The following is a 23,325-nucleotide window of genomic DNA, read 5'->3' as shown; positions in this document are numbered from 1 at the left end:
TAACTGCTTTAAAAAGCTTTATTTCTTGTAAGTATCACAAGAAGCCCCTCATGATTTGCCATTAAAACTCTGAACAGGTAGATTTAACATCCTAACATTCTGGTTACTCAACTCAAAAATGAGCTACAAAAATGAACCAAGCTATTTATATTATTAAAAAAAAAAAAAACAAACAAAAAAACAACCTTGTGCTGCTCTATAGTTTAATGAACTGACTCAATAATTGTAATTCAAGGGCTACCCATAGTGTCTTATTTAAAGATACCACTTGTTAAAAACAAAAACAAGACTCCTGGCACCTGTTACTAACAATAAATCCAGTATTATTATAATTTTGGTCTTTCATATACATTTCCATATACATATCTACTGTTTAAAAAAAAAAGATCTAAGCTGAGATTCATAAAGGTGTAAAAAGGTTTCAAGTTTGGCGTCTGTAATGCTGTTTATTTGAGGTGTTCGGTCTGTTGGCTCTGTGGTCTATTTGTCAGTGCATGCACACACACACACGCGCGCACACACACACAAACACACACACACGAGTGGAATCTGGGGAGGCAGAGTGAGTGGAGGGGACCTGATTCGGCAGCTCTGACGAGCTCTACAGTGTTAACATGCTTCCCTGATCAGACACGTACAGTGCTTTCAGCTTGGCAGAACAGTCACGCAACATCAATATCGCTCAATCATTTGGGGCAGGAACTGAGGAAGGGGGGGGGGGGGAGATTAGTGAGAGGAAAGGCAGGTTCCATAGTTCGATATCCCACTACACCTCTGCGGTCTTTCTGGACCTCTTCTTGAGAGGCTCTTTGCTGCTGGTTGTGGCCGTCGATCTGCGCCTGTACTTGCGTGGTTTGGTGGATGAGGGTACTTCAGCATTGTGCTCCACCGGGGTCTCCGCCTGAGGGCAGATATCAGAGTCTTCATGTTCCTGGCAGCAGAGCTGGCCCATGAGCGGGTGCGACCGCAGCGCCCCCTCCTGGTGAGTCTTGCAAAAAGAGTTAGGGCACAGCTGGCAGAAAGCATCCGAATTCTTTCCGCACACGTCACAGTGATGCCACGGACAGTCCCAGCGACCTGGAAGACAACACAAAGCAAAAAAAATAAGATTTTATGGTAAAGCCTTATATGACAAAACCAGTCAAATAGGGTCAATTTTATTTTATTTTTTTTTAAATTGAGATTTATACATTATCTGAAAGCTGAATAGATGAGCTTTCCATTGATTTATGGGATAGGACAATATTTGGCCAAGATACAACTATTTGGAAATCTGGAGTCTGAGGGTGCAAAAAAATAAAATACAAAATTCTAAATATTGAGAAAATTGCCTTTAAAGTTATCCAAATGAAGTTTTTAGCAATGCATATTACTAATCAAAAATTAGATTTTGATATATTTATGGTAGGAAATTTACTAAATATCTTCATGGAACATGATCTTTACTTAATATACTTATATTTTTTTTTGGCATAAAAGAAAAATCAATAATTTTCACCCATACAATGTATTGTTGGCTATTGCAACAAATACACCTGTGCTACTTATGACTGTTTTTGTGATCCAGGGTCACATATTATGCCATTATAGAGTAATGTTTACCAAATGGTCTCTTGGTGCGGTCCAGACAGGAGAGGTGATAGGCTTTGGTGCAGCCCTTCTTATCACACAGAACCAGCTCTCCTCCGTCACCGCAGCGGAAACACTCGTCCTCAGACTTCTTGCCTTCATTCCGGGACTTTCTCCTCTTGGGCTTTTTCTTTTGATGCTTGGCTTTGGGCTCAGAAGCATGACCATTCTGAAGTTGGGTGAAGAGAGCATTGAGGTATTTTGATTGACATTATTACTCTTCACTCCTCGACTATAAGAACTGGATAAAGTAGTTATGTAGCAGAGGTTTTTATCCAAATCAAGATGTACAGATATTACAGGGACAAGCTTAGTGCTAAGTGTTTGAAGAAGGGCACAATGGTGACAGCTCATACTTTAAAAGGCAGCCCTGAGCTTTAACCACTACACCACCCCAGCAAGACATCAGTAATGACAGAGGCAGCTGAAATGAAAGGTTTTACAGTCACTCACCTTGGGTCTGTCACCTAGGAAACCACTGCAGTTGGGCGCTCCACAGCGGCACACAGTCTTTTCATTTCCCAGACAGTCCAGGTTATAGTTAAAAGTCAGCTCTGTGCCTGAAAACATTGTCACATGAGGAAAACTTCTTTTAAACAATTTCAGAGGAACAATTATTTCAATAAGCACTGCAAAGCAGATTCTAAATGATTTGACACAAGAAGTAAAATTGAATAAAATGCTAGTTAAAATGAGGGAGGGAAAAAGTTAACATATCACCCAGCCTTGCACAAAAAGCCATCAAATTTCTATATTTTCAGAGCATGAGCTCACCAGAAGGGATGTCACAGACAGCAAACAGGCCGACGCGTGTGTCTCCATTAACTGTCCATTTCTGAGTCTCACAGTTGGGCTGGCAGCTGTGGTTCATGAAGCGAGAGTAGTTCCCTTTGGGTCCAGCGTCTATAATCCGATCCTGTGCACACACACACACACAAATGGAACATTACACATGATGAAGGTAGAAATGGTCAAAACCATTAAGCTGTCATAGGCTGTTATCTATGGGATGAGCTGTAGTGTTGTGACCTGTAATGCCACATAAGGCTGTTCAGTGCCATTCCCAATACAACACTGTTTCTCTGGCTCAGCTGTACAGGGTCCAAACATGCCATCATCAGACATGAACCCAGTACAGGAGGAGCGGTCAGTGCTTGTACACACATGGCGCCTTCATTTACCTTGTCAATAGTGAGCACACATAAACGTATTATATTCTTCTCCCAACCCCCACCACCATGACTCTGCACTCCTCCTCGTCTATCAGTTCGCCCACATATTCATTCACAAACTCTCCCTGAGTAACACACAAAAGAGCCAATCAGCAATCACATACAGTAAATCTCATCTGTTAAATGTCCAAAAGCTTGCACACTTACTTTCTTAATATCTCGCAATGACACCAGGCCCCAGCCTTTTCCTGTGGTGCGGATGATCTTGGTATCAGGGTAGAGGCGTTTGGTGAAGTCCTGGTTTTGGCAGCGGCCTGCAGCCGGACACACTTGAGGATGGCACTCGTACAACAGCATGCGGTTCAGACACTCGGACTCAAAGCTGCAGGGGCGCTCGTCTGACGGCTTACAGTTACACTTGGGGATCTCAGAGATGTCTGCGGTGTAGACCTGTACTCGCCCACAAGGCTTATTCACCTAATCAAAACAAATCTATTAGAAACTATATAAACAGACATTAATAACATTAAAATTACTAGAGAAATTTTCAGGGCCTGGAAAACATACTTTCAAATTCAATGACATTTGCAGGTTTTCTGAGATATGAGAATCTTGCATAAATACCTTAATGTATTTGTATGGAGGAGGTTTCTTGTTGTTCTCTTGAGCCTCTTTGGCTTCCCTCTCCATCTCGATCTCCTTAAACCGAGCTTCAGCCTCCAGCAGGGCTGCACAGATAAATACAGAAGAGCCGTTCCACAAATGCTCGGACAATACCGATATACAAATAAGAAAAAAAACAAGGCATTTTTTACCATTCTTAAAGACCTTTCCAATGCCAGTATGCTGATATTTGCTTCCCCTGTCCCCCTCCATGTAAGGAAAGACTCTGCCCTGGTGTGTCCAGAAATAGTCTTTAGAGCCAAAGAAGAAGACGGGGAACTCTCCTATCTCATGACGCAGATGCTGGATGTTGGTCGGGATGTTTTTAGGGTGACGGATCTCTGCAGGCCACCATCTAGAATTTCAAATAAGGTTGAAGTTTAGGACAAGAAAAATCACCTTTGCAATGTAGTTTGTATGAACTGGTTAACAGTCCATTGTAATGTATGTAGTGGTCGACAGATATATCATCAAGGAAAACAGATAATCTGATATTTGGCTTTTTTCTTTAATGTGGACAAGTGTTGATAGCAGGACTTTAAATTAGACAGCATCCAAACACAGATGCACTGGAGCTACCATTCTCCATCTTCATTAGTTTATTTTCAGCTCATAAAAATGTGTGTGCTCTGTGTGACGGTTCATCCGTGCAAATTCTGCTATCACTGGACAGGCACGAGTGACAAACTTGAACTATCCTTGAATTCAAACGTATTCAATACTATATCAACTTTTCCATCATCTAATATTAACTGTGTAACTTTTATTAACTGTAATAATCTCTGAGCAACACACAGCAGTTTTGTTACTGAATGATTCAGTGTTTTGAACAAATCAGTGAGTCAATGATTCAGTGAATCTTTCATAAAGACAGTCACTTGCTTCATTTATTGAATGAATCAGTTGAATCAATGACTCACTCATTAAGACCATGCCTTGCCGCCACCTACTGGTGGTTTGGTTTCATATTTAAAAATATCACTGCATGTTTCATATTTGTATTTTAAAAACGTAAAACATTAATCTTATAACATTAGTTGTGCAACTGCAATTTTACTGTGTAAATGCATTTATGGAACCTCTTATCTTCAATAAACAGTCTGAATAAATACATCTAAATGGCACATTCAATGCAGCTTCTGTGTTTCCTCTGCAATGGAAAGATGGAGTTTGTTGATACTGATTTCATTTGAATTGTAACAACCATACAGTGTCTTATTATTCTAAATACATTGATACATTTAAATTGCTGAAAAAAATTTGACGTAAATGATGAAATGTACATTTAATAAGGTTAGGAAAATATTGCCCTTCACAAAATTAAAAAGTGTCCTAGAAACCAATTTAAAGCAAATATCACAAATATGCTGATTAAAGAAAGGCCTAATAGAGCACTGATGAGACTATTGCTTCAGAAATTATATTCACACAAAAATTATATTCACACATTTCACCGAAATCAAGTTCAAATATGAAGCTTTTGACCAGCTAATGTTTTTTTTCACCCCGTCATTAACGCCACAGAGGCAGTGCGTGCATCGCATTTACATTTTCATGAACTTACAGGTTAAACTGTTTTCTGTCGCTATGTGGGCGCTCAGTTTTTTCTGTTCTTTGGCCAAAATATAATTTTATAAAAGATTCAGTTCTTTGCACAAGCTATTTGACTGTGACTTGGCAACAAATGCTAGACTAAGACAATCTTCTCCGCTTCTCAAAGACATAAAAAAAAAAATTAGCCTTTTTTTTTTATAAATATAGTGTTTGTTTCTTGAGTAAAGAAAACGCTGTACTTATTCAATCAACAGTTCTTTATTTACCTTCAGACTGCAAGCAAACAGAGATGCTTCAAACTGCGCACCACACTTCATTCACGAGAGTGGTGGTGGGAGGAATAATGAGGTTTGACTGACAGTTTGAGGAGCCAATGGCGTTACAAGGTTTAGTGGCGGTGGCGTCAGTTTTACTGGTCCAGGATCAGCTGTTATATTTCCGATTTCAGCTTGAGCTTCAGAAAACTTAGCATAATTCAACACTACCTTACAAAACCATCAAAAAAAAACAAAAAATACCTAAAATACATAAAACACAACAGATTAAGAAAACACAGACGCTACCAAGAATCTATGTGACATCTATTTGATTATTTTGCCCATTATTTTATGTCTGATCAAAATCTTAATGTCATTCTCTAGCCCTAGAAACCACTAAAACTGTTTAATAAACTATAATAAATAAAAAATCCACAATAAGCAGATGAGTTTGTACATTAAATGAAGCTAAAGGTGTGTGGTGAAGATGGAGACTGACCTGTAGTTTCCCAGTTTGACCCAGATGACATCTCTGTATTTGGGTTTCTTCCCTGAGCGGCAGTCATTACAGAACCAGCTGCCATCGGGCATAGCGATGTTCAAACAGTCAGGGTGAAACGCAGCTGGACATGACTCACAGCACAGCAGACGGCCACCTTCAACATACATGTATACATTTAAATTGTGGCATCATGATGAAATCAAGTATGCTCTAATTCTTTCATGAAGTTTTAGGGTTGTTTCCATCCAGTACCGCCACTATCTATACACAGAGTACAGTTTGTGTAGGGCACCATCCCGTTTGCTCAAAAAAAAAAAAAAATTTTATCATTACATCTCTATATATATATATATATATATATATATATATATATATACACACACACACACGATTCCAAAAAAGTTGGGACACTGTACAAATTGTGAGTAGTAAAGGAATAGAATAATTTATAATTCTCATAAACTTATATTTTATTCACAATAGAATATAGATAACATATCAAATGTTGAAAGTGAGACATTTTGAAATGTCATGCCAAATAGAGGTCTTCACAGTGCACCCGAAAACCTACAAACCACAAAAAGTTGGGACAGGTAGCAATAAGAGGCCGGAAAAGTTAAATGTACATTATAGGAACAGCTGGAGGACCAATTTGCAACTTCTTAGGTCAATTGGCAACATGATTGGGTATAAAAAGAGCCTCTCAGAGTGGCAGTGTCTCTCAGAAGTCAAGATGCGCAGAGGATCACCAATTCCCCCAATGCTGCGGCGAAAAATACTGGACTAATATCAGAAAGGAGTTTCTCAGAAAAAAATTGCAAAGAGTTTGAAGTTACCATCATCTACAGTGCATAATATCATCCAAAGATTCAGAGAATCTGGAACAATCTCTGTACGTAAGGGTCAAGGCTGGAAAACCATACTGGATGCCCGTGATCTTCGGGCCTTAGACGGCACTGCATCACATACAGGAATGCTACTGTAATGAAAATCACAACATGGGCTGAGGAATACTTCCAGAAAACATTGTCGGTGAACACAATCCACCGTGCCATTCGCCGTTGCCGGCTAAAACTCTATAGGTCAAAAAGAAGCCATATCTAAACATGATCCAGAAGAGCAGGTGTTTTCTCTGGGCCAAGGCTCATTTAAAATGCACTGTGGCAAAGTGAAAAACTGTTCTGTGGCCAGACGAATCCAAATTTGAAGTTCTTTTTGGAAAACTGGGACGCCATGTCATCCGGACTAAAGAGGACAAGGACAACCCAAGTTGTTATCAGCGCTCAGTTCAGAAACCTGCATCTCTGATGGTATGGGGTTGCATGAGTGCGTGTGGCATGGGCAGGTTACACATCTGGAAAGGCACCATCAATGCTGAAAGGTATATCCAAGTTCTAGAACAACATATGCTCCCATACAGACGTCGTCTCTTTCAGGGAAGACCTTGCATTTTCCAACACGACAATGCCAGACCACATACTGCATCGATTACAACATCATGGCTGCATAGAAGAAGGATCCGGGTACTGAAATGGCCAGCCTGCAGTCCAGATCTTTCACCCATAGAAAACATTTGGTGCATCATAAAGAGGAAGATGCGACAAAGAAGACCTAAGACAGTTGAGCAACTAGAAGCCTGTATGACTCAAGACAAGAATGGGACAACATTCCTATTCCTAAACTTAAGCAACTTGTCTCCTCAGTCCCCAGACGTTTGCAGACTTTTATAAAAAGAAGAGGGGATGCCACACAGTGGTAAACATGGCCTTGTCCCAACTTTTTAAGATGTGTTGATGACATGAAATTTAAAATCAACTTATTTTTCCCTTAAAATGATACATTTTCTCAGTTTAAACATTTGATACGTCATCTTTGTTGTATTCTGAATAAAATATTGAAATTCGAAACTTCCACATCATTGCATTCTGTTTTTATTCACAATTTCTACAGTGTCCCAACTTTTTTGGACTTGGGTTTGTATATATATGTTTTTTTTTTTTTTTTTCACAGAGAAAAGAAAAAGAAAAAAGCCCAAGATGAAGCTGTGCATCTCTTTCAGGTAGCTACGTACATAATCCTGTGAAACTTTTTTTGACTTGATGTTAGTAACGTGTTTTAATTTCAGTAAAAATTTCAGCACCAGCAACAACGCATCTGACTTAATATTCTAGTTTTCATGACTTAAAATGTATTAAATAAAAACAATGAGGCAATAATGATTAGTTAATTAATAATAATCATATGGTTTCATTGAATAACACGATTAAAATACATAATGTCATACAAAATAAACAATTTGCAGTATTACAAATGCCTGCTAAAGGCACCAAAGGCCTGATAATTGCTGTTGTTACACTTACAGGATGATCAACTACTTGTTTAATATTGACCAAACATTTAATTCAAATAGACACTAAATGTAAAAATTTTGGCCAACTTTTTGCAATAGAAATGCTACAGCCTCTTTAATTTCTTTAAAATAACATGGACATCACAACCCTTACCATTTTATTTTGTGCGATTTCTGAATGCTTGAGACTATAAAATCAATCAGATAACAGTATTAATAAAATCATAGCCATAGGTAACTGTCTAGAGCTAAAATTGTAAAATATAAGTAATACAATTTAATTACAACTACAATTATTTACTTTATTTACTTCATTAAAGTTCTATTTAGGCCCATTATAGTAGTTTTTTTTTTTTTTGAGGGAGGGAGCACAATACTATTCTGCTTAGGGCACCCATTTGGCCAGCAGCGGCCCTGTTTCCATCTATTGCAATGTTTTTGTGTTTAATTTTGGATGCCCCTCATTAAAATAAATAAATAAATAAAACAGAGCTTGTGTGTTAATGAGATTGGAAGTCGCACCCTTTGAGCAGATGAAGCACCAGCTGACGTTGACATGAGAGTGGTGACTGTAGCCTTTCTTAGGCTGGAAGTGGTTTGTGCACACAATTGCAGAGGAAGTGATCATCTCGCTCCCTGCAGCAACACACAGGTCTCCAACATGATAGGCCACGGGACATCGCAAACAACGCATCATCTTTCCTGCAAGGGGACAATGGGAAACGTGCTTTATGTATCTATTGATAAAACCAATATCATTTATAAAAAAGTCCTTCTTTTGGAGATTCACTTAGCTATTTTATACAATTTAACCTATTTGTAACATATAGGCCTGGTTTCATAGAGAGGGCTCGGGTTAGAAATAGGCAATAGGTCAATTAGGACATTTAAGGCATTTTTATAAACGTGCCTTAGAAAAAAAACATTACTGGTGTGCATCTTGAGACAAAACAAAGGCAATGCCATATTTTAAGATCAGTCAGTGCAAGTTTCTTTCAGTTGAAACAGCTCAGATTTACAATTAAGTCTAGGATTAGGCTTAAGCCTTGTCTGTGAGACCGGGGATAGAGTTTAACCAAATTGTGCTTGCCGTATGAATTACATAAGATGAAAAAAAAATTATATACAGTACACACACACACTGAGATTAGAAAGAATCATTAGTACATAGTAGTTAAAGATTAAAGACATAAATTAACTTTAAATAAAGTGGGTTCAAATAAAAAGATCCAGGTTTCCAAAAAAGCAAAGTAAAAAAAAAAAAAAAAAAAAAAAAAAAAAAAAACCATCTTTAAATTGCCACCCCTTTGCAGGCTTATAATCTGGTTCTTTTAATGAATTGTCAAAAAGACTCAAACGCACAAATTATGGTTTGAATCAGTCTAAGAAAAAAAAAAAAAAAAAAACAGCCAGAAACTCACTTAAAAAAAATTCAACCGTCGTGCATAGACCAAAAAAGTTTCCCAAAAAGTAAAATACTTGGAGGAGAAAAAAAAAAAAAAAAAAAAAATCACACGCAAGATAAATCACATTTCTCGCATGTGATTTTTGGTGGAGTGTGCAGACTTTTTGAATTATACCAAATTACTTGTTGAATCTGTCTGAGTGGTTACTAAATAAACATCACTGACTGTATGTTTATATGACAGAGCAAAATTAAATAAACATGCATGCCAGTTTAAGTACCTTTGGTGGCCTTGGCAGCACTGCGGCCGCTGTAGTGGCAGCTGAGGCAGGTGTGCAGGGGGCAGCGGAAGCCGCGGTTCTCGAACACAGTCAGAGCGCTCAACCGCACACAGGCCTCATGGTAGAAACGGCCACAGTGAAGCACACAGCAACGCCGTACCTCTCCTTCAGACTTCATACAGGTGAAACACACATGCACACCTGAAAACCGTGAAAATTATAGCTCACAATTAGTGCTGTCAAAAGACCCGGTACTTCGGTACTTAAAATGAAAATGTCACGGTACCAGGTTTCTTTAAGTACTGGTGGTACCGAGAACCCGGTCAACCCGGTTCTTGACGCATACAGCGCTATGATTTTCACGAAGCAGAAAACGCGAATGGAATCTCCAAATCCAGTCATGAAAATGAAACTTACATTTTAATATGGACAGTCACGGAATTTGTCAAAGTTAGAATAAATTAATCAAATCAAATCTCCATATGGACCAGTATCTGTAAATGTTAATCCGCAAAAGTTGGTTGAAATATGAATCCTGCATGCTCTGCACGTCTCTGTGTGAATGAATGAATGGCAGAGACGTGCGGGTTTGTTTACTACATAGACTGAAGCGCGTGACACTTGCAGTAATTTCAGCATCTGCGTCTCAATGAGGACATAAATACATGAACAACATCACCAGAACTGTTCTGAGTCACTTCACAAGCATGTTACCGTTTCATGTGAGTAAAACCAGTGTCAATTTAAAGGTATTCACAGGGTTTCCCACACATTGATTTATTTGTGGCGGCCGCCACAATATCAAAACTGACCGCCACAAATAGATTTTCCAAAAGGCTTTGACTTCATTGAATAAACATGAGCACTGCACGTTTCAAAATTAAATTTTGAATATAAAATATTTCAGAAGGAATGTATTCAGAAAATTTTCGATTTCATTTTCATTTCATTTTGCATCAAATAATCCACAATAAAACATCTTTTATCACATCAGCGCTGCTTTCTTTGCAGCCGGAGAATCCTGTATCTCTCCCGCTCTTAAAGCGCCTCCTGCTGGCAGAAAATGAATTTGAATATACATGTATATATGGGGGCGGGGGAGTGCCGCCACAAATAGAGTGTAAGGCTGTGGGAAACACTGCAACCCGTCAAAATAAAAGTTCATTTTTACATAAAGGCATTGTGCTTGAAATATGACTATTATTTAGTAGAATGTATGTGATACTGCTACTGTTAAAAAAATTCATAAAACTTTAAAGAAAATTAGCATATTTTTGTGTTTTGCTTTGGTACTGAAATTGGTACCGAGAACCGTGGATTTGCACTGGTATCGGTACCGAATACTGAAATTTTGGTACCGTGACAACACTACTCACAATAGTGAGAAAGCTGTTTTTTCTTCACATTACCATGCGTGTCTTACCTGAGCTGCAGGCAGAGCAGAGCACCTTTTCTGCTGACCGATCCAGCCCGATACAGTGCAGGTGATATGAGGCACAGCACTGTCCTTCACACATCACCAGATCCTCCCCGGTCTGCTCACACACCTATGGAACAGTAATATAATCAGGAATATGCAGCACATCACATAAGAGCTGAATGCAACTCCTGCCCGCATCTGATCTACAAGCAAACCATGTGCCCTTATTTGTTGTTAATGTTAAGAAAAGTTTGCTTCACCTAATAAAGACTACAATAAATGAATAAATATAGTCCAATCAATTATTGCTGATTTTTGTCAGAGTCAGTACACTAAACATTTTATTTATCAACATGTTTAAACGGTCTAACAGCAGAGCATTCAACACCTCAACGGCAGGTGGAGATTAACTTAATTAAACAGTCACAGGCCTAAAGTGTAAGGCGTTTGAATGTTAAGTTCTCAATCATAATTAAGCAGGGCTTTCATGTTGCGCGTGCTGAAGCTCCTCTCTATCTCGCTTCTGAATTGCAAATAGCAAAAATGCATCATAGACAAATGTTTGAATATCATTGCATATAAAAACAGCTGGCAACTCTGGTCTTGCAAGATAATGTATATTTTATAATTTTATATATATATATATATATATATATATATATATATATATATATATATATATATATATATATATATTAGGGGTTTGCGATATGACGATTTTTGATCGTGGACGATAAAAATGTCTCCACGATCTGCTTTTGAAGAAATATCGTAGTATCGTGCTACAGCGCACATTCTATCAGCCGCAGTTCTGGCGCCTCATCATATGCTGTACAACGCCACATGCATTCATATCAGTGTTAACTCAGCGGTAGAGTTACTCTCACAGGAGTTACTCTCTCATTATTTGCATGTGCTTTTAAATGTTTCATTCGCGCGCGAAGCACGCGCGGTAAAACCTGTCAAACAGCGCCTGGCCGTTATCTTTTGCGCTAATACTGTCAAAACACATGTCTAAAATAAAAGTAAACAGTTGAGAGAAAAACATATACGTGCCTGTATATTAGATGCGTGCATGTCTTAAAGGGACAGTAGGACTATTAAACATGCAGACGACAGTCACTGTCATGTTGTCCCAAACCTGTATTAATTTCTTTCTTGTGCTGAACACAAAAGAAGATATTTTGAAGAATGTGGGTAACCAAGCAGTTGCTGGTCCACATTGAATTTAAGTCACTGTGGACCAGCAATTGTTTGGTTTTTCACGTTCCTCAGAATAGTGTATATGTTCAACAGAAGAAAGAAACTCATTCAGGTTTAAAACAGCTTTTGAGTGAGTAAATGGTGGTATAAGAATAAAACACTATGACAGAAATGACAGACAGCTGACAGAATTTTTATTTTTGGGTGAACTATTCCTTTAACATTAAAGAGAAAAATCACTTGCTGCTCTTGACTGGAGAAATTTAAAGGGTTAGTTCACCCAAAAATTTAAATTATGTCATTAATGACTCACCCTCATGTCTTTCCAACCACGTAAGACCTCCGTTCATCTTCGGAACACAGTTTAAGATATTTTAGATTTAGTCCGAGAGCTTTCTGTTCCTCCATTGAGAAAGTATGTACGGTATACTGTCCACGTCCAGAAAGGTAATAAAAACATCTTCAAAGTAGTCCACGTGACATCAGAGGGTTCGTTAGAATTTTTTGAAGCATCGAAAATACATTTTGGTCCAAAAATAGCAAAAACTACGACTTTATTCAGCATTGTCTTCTCTTCCGGGTCTGTTATGAGCGCGTTCACAAGACTGCAGTTTAGTGATATCCAGTTCACGAACGAATCACTCGATGTAAATGGATCTTCTTGAACCAGTTCACCAAATCGAACTGAATCGTTTGAAACGGTTCGCGTCTCCAAGCATTAATCCACAAATGACTTAAATGACTTTTAATGTGGCTGACACTCCCTCTGAGTTCAAATAAACCAATATCCCGGAGTAATCCATTTACTCAAACAGTACACTGACTGAACTGCTGTGAAGAGAGAACTGAAGATGAACACCGAGCCGAGCCAGATAACGAACTAAACATTGACTCGTTCTCGAGTCAAGAACCGGTTGCATCGGTTTTCGGATCACCAGTACACTGAACCGAGAACCGTTTCTGTTGGACGCGTCTGGTTCGAGAACCGATGAACTGATGATATTCTAACGGACCCTCTGATGTCACGTGGACTACTTTGAAGATGTTTTTATTACCTTTCTGGACGTGGACAGTATACCGTACATACATTCTCAATGAAGGAACAGAAAGCTCTCGGACTAAATCTAAAATATCTTAAACTGTGTTCTGAAGATGAACGGAGGTCTTACGGGTTTGGAACGACATGGGGGTGAGTCATTAATGACATAATTTTCATTTTTGGGTGAACTATCCCTTTAATACAGTTGCTTTAGGAATCAGTTTATATAGCGTTTTATTTTTATATTTGTTCATTCAGTTTCTTGAATGCTCCTGCTAAATACACCTATTGTACCTGAAAATAAAGCACTGTTTGTTTTATTTGTATATTATGTGTAGTTGTAATGTGTATCTTTGTCATTCTTGTATCTTTGTTATTAAAAATAAGAACAAAGATTTTTTATCTTCACCCTCTTTGGCCTAAATATCTGCCATTCTTTTTTTTTTCTTACCTTGAAAGGCTTTGTCTTTATAATAGGGAAATTAGTTTGGCTGTAATGCTCAGACAACTTGCAAAATAGTAAAACCAACGTGACAAAGAATCCTGATATGATATTTTTTTCCATATCGCCCATCCCTAAAATATATATATCTCAATAATAAATGTATGTGTCCATCCCTAATCATTACCTTTTTAAAATGCAAGTATCGACTTAACACAGAAGAACCAGTACTTTTGACAACAGTAAACGGAGAGTTCACTCACCAGACACACACTTTCTTTCTTGGCACCTGCAGTTCGTTCTGTCTTCTTTGAGTGATTTGATTCATCTGTACTGTCACTGGGAGAATCGGGTCTCTGGTCACACAGCGAACTCTGAAATATGCATTCAGAATATATATTTACTTACAGGACATCTTGTAAGAAAAAGTGACAGAAACCATTTACCATTGCAAACAAAGTCAATTATTCATACCAAGAAACACTGGTGCATGTCACATTTCCCAGTGGTCAGGTTCCAAGTATGTTATTTCAAGTCTTGCAAAACAATAAACAAATACACATACCTCTGGCTCAGGAGAAGATGATGGGCGGTGCTTTTTGGATGAGACAGGAAAAGATTGTCTTGACTCCTGTTTCCGCTTCCTGACACGCTTGGCTTTAGCAGGAGACTCCTCCCCTGAGAAACCGAGATAATTTTAAAAACAGAGAAACTGTAGGGGGAAAAAAATTACACAAAGAAGAGCAGTATTTAGACTGGAAGTTTTCTGTAGTTCAAAACAGTTTGTACATTTACTTGGGCCTTTTTTAGTTTGTTTCATTTTGTCATCCCTGTCTGCTTTCCGCCTCCTCCCCCTGGGTTTACCAACAGCAGCCTCATTTGATGGTGCCTTCTGACAGAAAAGGAGGAATGGGGGAAAAAACATCAATTTAATAGTGAAATTATTAATTCTTTTTTAATTATTATAATTAAATTTTGCATTAAAGGGATATTTCACCCCAAAATGAAAATTTTGTCATGAATCACTTACCCCCAAATTGTTCCAAACCCGTAAAAGCTTTGTTCGTCTTTGGAACACAATTTAAGATATTTTGGATGAAAACAAGGAGGCTTGTGACTGTCCCATAGACTGCCAAGTAAATAACAGTGTCAAGGTACAGAAAAGTATGAAAAGCATCATAACAAAGAGAAGAAGAAAACAAAAATAACGACTTTATTCAACAAGCCATCTCCTTGGTCTCGCCCCACATCACCGTGGCGGCATTTTGGAAAACACCTGCTGCAGTCACAAGCCTCCCGGTTTTCATCCAAAATATCTTAAATTGTGTTCCGAAGGCTAACAAAGCTTTTACGGGTTTGGAACGACGTGGGGGTAAGTGATTAATCACAAAATTGTCATTTTGGGGTGGAGTATCCCTTTAATTATCTATAACAATTCATGCTAAAATATCTACACTCATCATATCCTACCTTTTGGCTATTCTGTTTTTTAACCTCTTTTTCAAGCTTGGTTTTCTTTTTAGGCTGCAGCACCACATCATCCTTGGATTCTCGTAAACGTTTGTAGCCTATTTTCTTTCCTGTATGAAGCAGTCAGAATGCATGCTTACTTGAAACCTTTTATAAAGGAGAATTTCAGGTTTGAACCATAGACCTTTTCCATAAACAACTAAAATGTTGCTAATAATGAAACCACCTACACACCTTTAGGAACATCATCCTCCAAGACTTTTGGGATTGGTGCTAATACCTTTATATCTGATAAAAGAAAAACACAGGAAATTACTACAAGAGCAAAAATACATTAAACAACAACAACAACCCTGAACATTTGAGGGCTTTCTTAAAGGGGTCATATGATGCGATTTCAATTTTTCCTTTCTCTTTGGAGTGTTACAAGCTCTTGGTGCATAAAGAAGATCTGTGAAGTTGCAAAGACTAAAGTCTCAATTCCAAAAAGATAGAGTCAACCACACCCCCCTAAAACGGCTCATTCTAACACGCCCCCAAGGGGACACAACTAGAAATCAGTGGTTAAGTTGTATTTACAACACTGTTCCAGAACAGTTCAACCCAAATATTCAGATGTGTGCAGCACATTTTATGGATTACTGTTCCCTGAAGAGAAGAAGGCTGTTTCTATAAAGTGGGGCAATTCCAACTTTGCCAGGGCAGGCTGGCGCTTCTGACTCACAGTCTGTAAGTATGTTTACATATGTAAAGAATTTGCCAATGATGAGTCAAACTAGGGTTGGACAATAATTCAATATCAATATGTATCGCAATATAATTTTTTTCAATAACGGTGATATGGTTTTTAAACACATTTTGATATACCAGTGTTTCCCATACATTGATTTATTTGTGGCGTTTGACTTTGTAGCGTTGAATAAACATGAGCACTGGACGTTTTAAAATCAAAACACGTCGCGGGTGTTATAAATGAATGTATATCTGAAGGGAACCGACTGTTTTCAGAAAAGTTTCGATGGCATGTTCATTTTTTCTGTTAAAGAAGCATTCATAAGCGGAGCTGCTTTGATTACAGCCGTTACTGGAGAAACCGCTGGTTCTACCGCTCTCACAGCGCCTCCTGCTGGCAGACGTTTGCGAAATCCTGGAGGGACTGGGCAGTGTACTTTTATTTCACATGTTCCATGCTCGTAGTTTCTATGCTTTAGTGCAGTGATATAAAGCGCAGCTATAGAAGAGTGCGCGCTACGAACACGGTATAACATCTGGAAGGACAGGATAGTTCGTTTCTATGAGGTGAGAGACTTTTTTTTTTTTTATTTCATAAGTTAGTGATAGAATAATGACACTGACATTAAACCGGTCAACATCTCATCTGACTGCAGATACTGAATCGGGACAGCGTGTTTTTCTCAGGCACACTTTAATTTAACTGCATCTGACAGAAGTGTCAACAGCTTTCATGCACTTCTTTTAAAATAAAAGTCTTGCATCAGAAAAATATTAAGAATTAAATTTTTTGTTGTTGATGTTGTTTCTTTGGCCGTACACTCCGTGACCCACTTGCAATTATCACTGGTTAGGTAATTTTTTGCAATTTACAGTTTATAAATGTCTTTCAAGTTAATGTCTCACCTGAAAGTCCAGGATTAGTGGACACTGTGCCTAAAGTGTCAGAGATACTGACACCAGCTTTTACTTTCCTCTTCTTTACTGAATTTGGTGCAGCAGGAAACTTCTGTCTGAGCTGTCTTGGTTTCTTCTGAGAAGCTTTTGGCTGAAGGTCTAGATCAATACAGAGCAGGTCCTTCTTAGATGTAAAGATAAAATGAAAAGAAGGTGTGATTACCACAAAATACAACAGAAAAAAAAGATCATTATACAGCAAGACAAAACACACCTTTTTCCGATAAGCCCGTTTCCCAGTCTTTGTCTTTATTTTACTCTGGTGTTCTGATGCAGTGCAGTGATTCTACAATGCCAAAAGATTTGAAAGATCACATCTCTATCCTGAAACACCGATTCTACACTGAGATAAATAAGTCCAAACTTATGAACTGCTACCTGAACAGTAGACCCAGGGACATCTTTTGCAGAGGAAGCTTCCGTCTTTTTCCACTTCAGTATTATGCCGTGCTGATCCCTCTTCACTGACATTTTAGGTGCTTTTTTGGGGAGGGTGTTTTTCCCTTTTGAAGTGCTGCTGTCTGTGGGGAGGGAGAAGAGGCCTGGGAGGGTGGTAGTTGTTGTGGAGTTGGGGCTGGAATGAGTGGAGTCAGGAGGAGTGAGGCTAACAAGCTCCTGAGACTCCCTCCGATCTTGGTCTTGCTGTGGTCCCTGATTGCGCTGTGCTTGAAGCTCTTGTAGCATGCGAGAGTTGAACTGGGCTTTCCCATTTTCATAAACAAAGCTAAATTTGTCCAGTCGCTCCTCTATTAGTAAACCCAATGCTTCTGTAGCCTGTGACACACCTGTCTCCCACTGTTCCCGAAACTTACGAGGAATTGCCTGCTGTAGAGAGCACATCAACATCGTCTGAGAAAAAGGAATCTCATGATAATACAACAAATACATAGTAAAAATATTAGTGAAAAATACACAATATTTACTGTACCTTCCTTCCACTAATATCAATGGGTAGTTTGTTGCTGCGGCTAAGTGACTGGTATTGGTGTTTTCCTGAGAAGGTGACCATGCTCTTCTCAAAAACATATCCTCTCTCTGGAGCATTTCCGAAATACTGTACATGGTACAATAATCCTGTGCGGCTTTTCACTGCCAAAAAAATAAAATAATAATAATAATATATAATATAAAAATTATGAAGTCCACAGGTGCTACCTTTCTCATGCTGCCTTGTTGACAGCTGGAAGCCAGCACTTTTCTCTGCTTGTTAGTTCAAGGTCACCCTTGTGCAAACAATATCCACAGGTTCTGTGCCCTCCCCTATCAGTACTTTCAAACCATCCTTTTGGACCAAATGTAAGTGTTGTTTCTTACACTGTCACAACACTTCTCTCAACTTTAAGCCATCTGCCTCACAGACACCGCTTCCAGATGACTCACTATCCCTCTTATTTATGGAGTCCCCCAGGGCTCTGTTTTCGGCCCTTTTTCTGCTCTTCTATATTTAAATGCATTATGTTTACACTACTACACGGTTACGGTTACAATTACCATGGTATTGATGATGACTTTTTGGACAGAGTTCTTTCCAAATTCAGGCAAACCATTCAAAATCTAGAGGATGCTCTCAGCCCATCATTTCAGTCCATTTCAACTACCTGGTCAAGGCAGCATTCTTTTAACTCTGTGAAAACTGCACATCTTTGCTCAATTTTTAACCCAAAAGATACTGAACCTCTGGTACATGCTTTCATAACTTCACTGCTTGGTTACGGCCTATTCACCAAAACTATCACAATCAACCCCCCCAATCCTGTTTAAATTGCACTGGCCACCCGTTTAATCTATTATTTACTACAAAGCACTTCTTGTAATTATTAAATCCCTTAATGACCTTGCTCCTTGAGTTTCTTGAGCTACTTCAGCTGTTTCCTTGATGTCCCCTAGATTCTAACTTTCCTCCATGGGTGGCAAAACATGCAATGCCATGGCATCTAAACTCCTGAACTCACTCTCAAGTAGCCTTTGCAACTTTTAAAACTCAATTAAAAGCTTTTTTTTCCTCGCAGTATTACTTTCCACATCAGACTTGTTTTTTTTATCTATCTCTATCAGTTTGCAGGTACAATTTTCCTAAAGTTACTAATCGAGTTGCTTTTCCATGTCTAAATATCATTAAATATGGATCATTATAAAAAGGTGCAGCTAATGTTACAACATGCACTGCCACAAATTATTAGAAACTGAGTAAGACAGTAATGATGAAAATCTGTTGGTTAAGAATATGGTGATTGAAAGTGCTTAAAGAACAATACATCAACTGATCTAGCACATCTTACCTTTTGACCTAAAGTGCATGTTAATCTCTGGGTCTGTAGTGATTATGCATGGCCACCAAGGGTATCCAGACACTTTGGCCCAGATAACATCACCCACTGAGAACTGCACACGGGGTTGTGTCTCTGTACCACTCACTTCCACATCATCCACACCCTGTGTAACATCATTCACTTCGCAGTCAGACACAGGCCCCTAAAAGACAGAAATGAAGAACTGTAACTGTTAAAAAAAAAAAAAAAAAAAAAAAAAAAAAAAAAAAAAACTCCCCTCCACAAGTGTTAAACACATTTCCCTTACGACAAACAACTTATTTTGCATTAAAGACAGTCGAAGAGCCATTAAGAGCCAATAAGCTATACCTGGGTTGGGATGGGAGTTACACTAGCAGGTATCTCGCCATCAGTCTGCTCATCAGACTCAGTGGGGAGAACACATGGTTCAGTGGTGAGGTCATTAGAAATTATGTTGGTGTGCAGTAGAGGGGATTGATCAGAACTCTCAGTAGGGGTTAAAATGGACTCTCTGCAATTTGGTGAAGTTCTCATCCTCACAAACCCCCCTTTCTTCTTTCGTCTTTCTCTCCTGGCAGTTGGAGAGGCAAGAAAACCTTCTGAAAGTCTCAAAGGTGCATTTGTCTCCTCTGTTCCCTCCTCTGCATAATCTGCCCCGTATCCATTTGTCTTCCCACCTAGATTTACCACACATTTGGTTATTTTAAAAGTGAGTTCAGGAGAAACACTTGACTTCCTTGGAGGGCTAGCATGCTGAGGAACAGGCTCCACCCCTTTAAGAAGAGGCTGTGCAGCTGTGGCAGCACAGAGCTTTGGAATTTTGTCTTGATCGCCATTTAACAAGCGGGAAGTCAGGTCCTTTAGCCGCTCATGAGTGTGGTTATGACCATGACTGCCAATCATCTGCAAAACACTTTCTTGAGGTGTAGCTGCCATCTGGGTAGCCACTTTATCCATGAGCATAGTAGGGTCAGTGCTCCCGTCGCCCCGACCCTTATGTCCACCAGGCGAATCAGGGGGCTGTTTCATGGTGGTAGGACTCCTGGGCTCTGGCATTGCAGGCAGTGATGTCCCCTTACTGTCTGTCATTACTAACCAGGGGCCTGAAAAAGACAAAAACAATAGATGTTTAAAAAATGAAACTTTTACAATCAGTCCTCAACTATATCACAAAAAGGGCACATGAATTAAAAAAAAAAGTATGCACATATACACACACATATATATATATATATATATATAGTCGACATTTGAAGTGGATCAAAACCTCTCATCAAAGTTGTTCTAAAAAAAAAAAAAGCAATGAGAACTACTGTGCGTGTGTGTTTACACGCTGCATTGTTATTTTCTTTTTTTAGTCTAATGGACATATATACACATATACATATATACACACACACTCAAAATATGGTCGGGTCAGTCTTTTATGAATTAAAACATACATTGTTTATATTAGGGGGTCTCTGGGTTAGAAAAAGATAAAAGATGACAACCTTTGCTTTAAAATAAAAATATGCAAACACAACTAAATTATGGTCCACACCTTAAAAGCCTAGGCCCACTAAATGTCCATTAGACTAAAAAAATAAAATCACAATGCAGCATTATATTATATATTATATTATATTATATATATATATATATATAAGTATGCTATTGTATGGATGCATATATATACATTTTAAAAATACAAAACGTAAAAAGATCAAGAGAACAAACATAACTGACGTTTATCGAAAATACTGATTAATTGTTCGATCAACTGCACCTGTGGCGACTACTGCAACCTGCAGGTCCTAAATAGCCACAAATAACCAGTAGTTACAGTTCGTGTGTGACACTGAGGTTTGGTGAAATAACTGAGTGGATTAAAGCGAGGATGGAGATTGAGAACTGGGATGGTTTGGTCCCACATTAAAATGGCTTCCGCGGAGGATTCGCAGTGCGCGAGTGGGTGGCCAGCCGCTTTGATTCAGTTCAACGCACAAACCCCGACGCCACCTCCTCAAATGAATCCTGAAACAAAACCCACTGATACAAACCAAACCTTTCAACACAAAATAAGCACTGCGAGTTTTCGATCAACGAAACGAAGAAAAAACGTACCGCTTTTGATTCGTAACATGCACAACGGCAATAAATGAATCATATCTGAAAAGTGCATAAAAAACAAAACCTAAGCAAAGCTTTATGTAAAACAGTGACTGCTCAAATGCAAATGTCCGTTCGGTCCTAAACAAGAGGCAGTTATCGAGCTATTGTTATTCAGGATGCCTCGTTAACATCAATGAAGGAAGATTATGGATGAGTCAGTGATGGACTCCCCTAACCGTCCTAATAGCCCACAGCAAACTGAAAGAGAATAAATCACGTTAATACAAACTTTTACACCAAAATGAAACTAAAACACCTTCAGTGGGAATTTTGCTCTCGGTTAAAATGCTGCAATACTTCAGAGACCCGACGGATGTGAGGAAATGTATACAAAGTGGAGTAAAAGATATCAAGCCATAGGTCCGTGAAAGTAACAATGTAGAGCTAAGATGATGTTAGCAAAGAAATGAATCGCCAAAACACATAAAACACTTGTGCGGATCCAAACATTTCTACGCTATTAAATATGTACAATCTGAGGATGTGTCTGGGGCTGTGATACATACTATACCATATGGTACATTTTATTAACTCTGGAATAATTTCTTCTTCGAACTGAAGCTGACAAACCTCGCGAACTACAGCTTAGCCAGCTAGCAAGTGAGGTACAGCTGCAGCTGCCTCAGTCAGAGACATACTACAAAACGGCTCGTTTATCCGTGAAAGAAAATCTCTAATACCCCGACCCAGCGTGTAACAGACAGCAACCCCTCTAATTATGACGTGCCACGACTTATTCCTGAGGGAAAATAAACCTGTTTACAGCATCTCCATTACTCCCGACGTGTAAGAGAAGCTTGCGGGAAACTCTCATCCCAATCAGCGCCAAAAATACTCACATCCGATTGGCTGAGACGCGACGGCACAATTCAACCGGCCTTTTCAAATATCACTCTCTTCGCGGCTGACTCTCCGTCGAACATCTTCACTCATCCGTGGCACACTCCGAACTTCATCGCAGGGTCGTTGTTTAAGACGAAGCCATGAAATTCTGAGATCATCTGTTTTTGTTTTTATTTCGAAAAATGGCAAAGCGACACAGATCACTGCTCGAGGAATCGAGCAGAGGAGGGCGATTCTCACCCTGTGACGTCAGACGCAAGAGGGAGGGAATTCGTTATCTTGTTGCCAGTTACACAAAGAAAATGTTTCACGTCATGTCATTGTATAAAAATAACGACAACATTTTGGAATTCGTTAGGTGCAGTTTTTGGTTGAAAATAAACCAATAATGAAATGCGTAATTTTCGTTTTAAATATATTTAAAACATTTCCAGTTAACACATGCTTAGTCAATTTGCACTCAAGCATGAGTGTCTGGCAACCAGAAAATAAGCGCGCCAGACTGTGTTGCCATGTCCGCTTGTTACAAACCTCTTTTGGTTTGTTGATTTATTAAGGCGCTTACAGACGTTGGTTGCGTTTTTTTGTCTTATTTCCAAAATATTTATGTAAATGCACCAAAAAAACATGAATTCATTGCTTTAGATGGCAAGTTGTATGTGAAACATTTCATTGTTTTAAAACAGCTCAGTTCAATTGAAGCAAATGGCATGTTTTATGTACATCATGCTACAATTAATAGAACAATGAAGCACGCAATTAACCACCTGGGATGTAATGAAACTAAGTTCGCTTATTAGACATTTTAGTGAGACACGTCACGTATTTTTGAGCAAATTTTATCACACCAGTTTGCTGGCTTTTATACGGAGATCTGGCAACAGTGGCGCCAAGACCCGTATATACCTCATTGGCCAGGGTTCACAAACCATTAAAATGTTTCAAAAGCAGTTTATACCCA

At 38.8% G+C, this 23,325-nt stretch overlaps 1 protein-coding gene across 1 annotated transcript; it reads right to left on the bottom strand.

Annotated features, from left to right (window-relative positions):
- On the bottom strand, window positions 1–22,044 carry nsd2 (nuclear receptor binding SET domain protein 2). Its single transcript, XM_042736639.1, is given in 25 exon segments — window positions 1–1,077; window positions 1,603–1,798; window positions 2,083–2,189; window positions 2,404–2,545; window positions 2,811–2,863; window positions 2,866–2,926; window positions 3,009–3,278; window positions 3,426–3,529; window positions 3,617–3,819; window positions 5,775–5,931; window positions 8,650–8,829; window positions 9,814–10,014; window positions 11,237–11,360; window positions 14,181–14,291; window positions 14,483–14,595; window positions 14,707–14,809; window positions 15,388–15,497; window positions 15,622–15,675; window positions 17,026–17,200; window positions 17,291–17,362; window positions 17,455–17,901; window positions 18,005–18,165; window positions 19,356–19,548; window positions 19,716–20,470; window positions 22,028–22,044. Coding segments are annotated over 24 exon segments (4,389 nt in total). The 5' UTR covers window positions 20,457–20,470; window positions 22,028–22,044; the 3' UTR covers window positions 1–766.
- Between the last annotated feature and the right edge of the window lie 1,281 nt (window positions 22,045–23,325).

The sequence above is a fragment of the Cyprinus carpio genome, chromosome B13 (genome assembly GCF_018340385.1).
Source record: "Cyprinus carpio isolate SPL01 chromosome B13, ASM1834038v1, whole genome shotgun sequence".
In the NCBI taxonomy this organism is placed as follows: domain Eukaryota; kingdom Metazoa; phylum Chordata; class Actinopteri; order Cypriniformes; family Cyprinidae; genus Cyprinus; species Cyprinus carpio.
The sequence above is the reverse complement of the archived record's forward strand: the minus strand, read 5'-3'. Positions and strand labels throughout refer to the sequence as shown.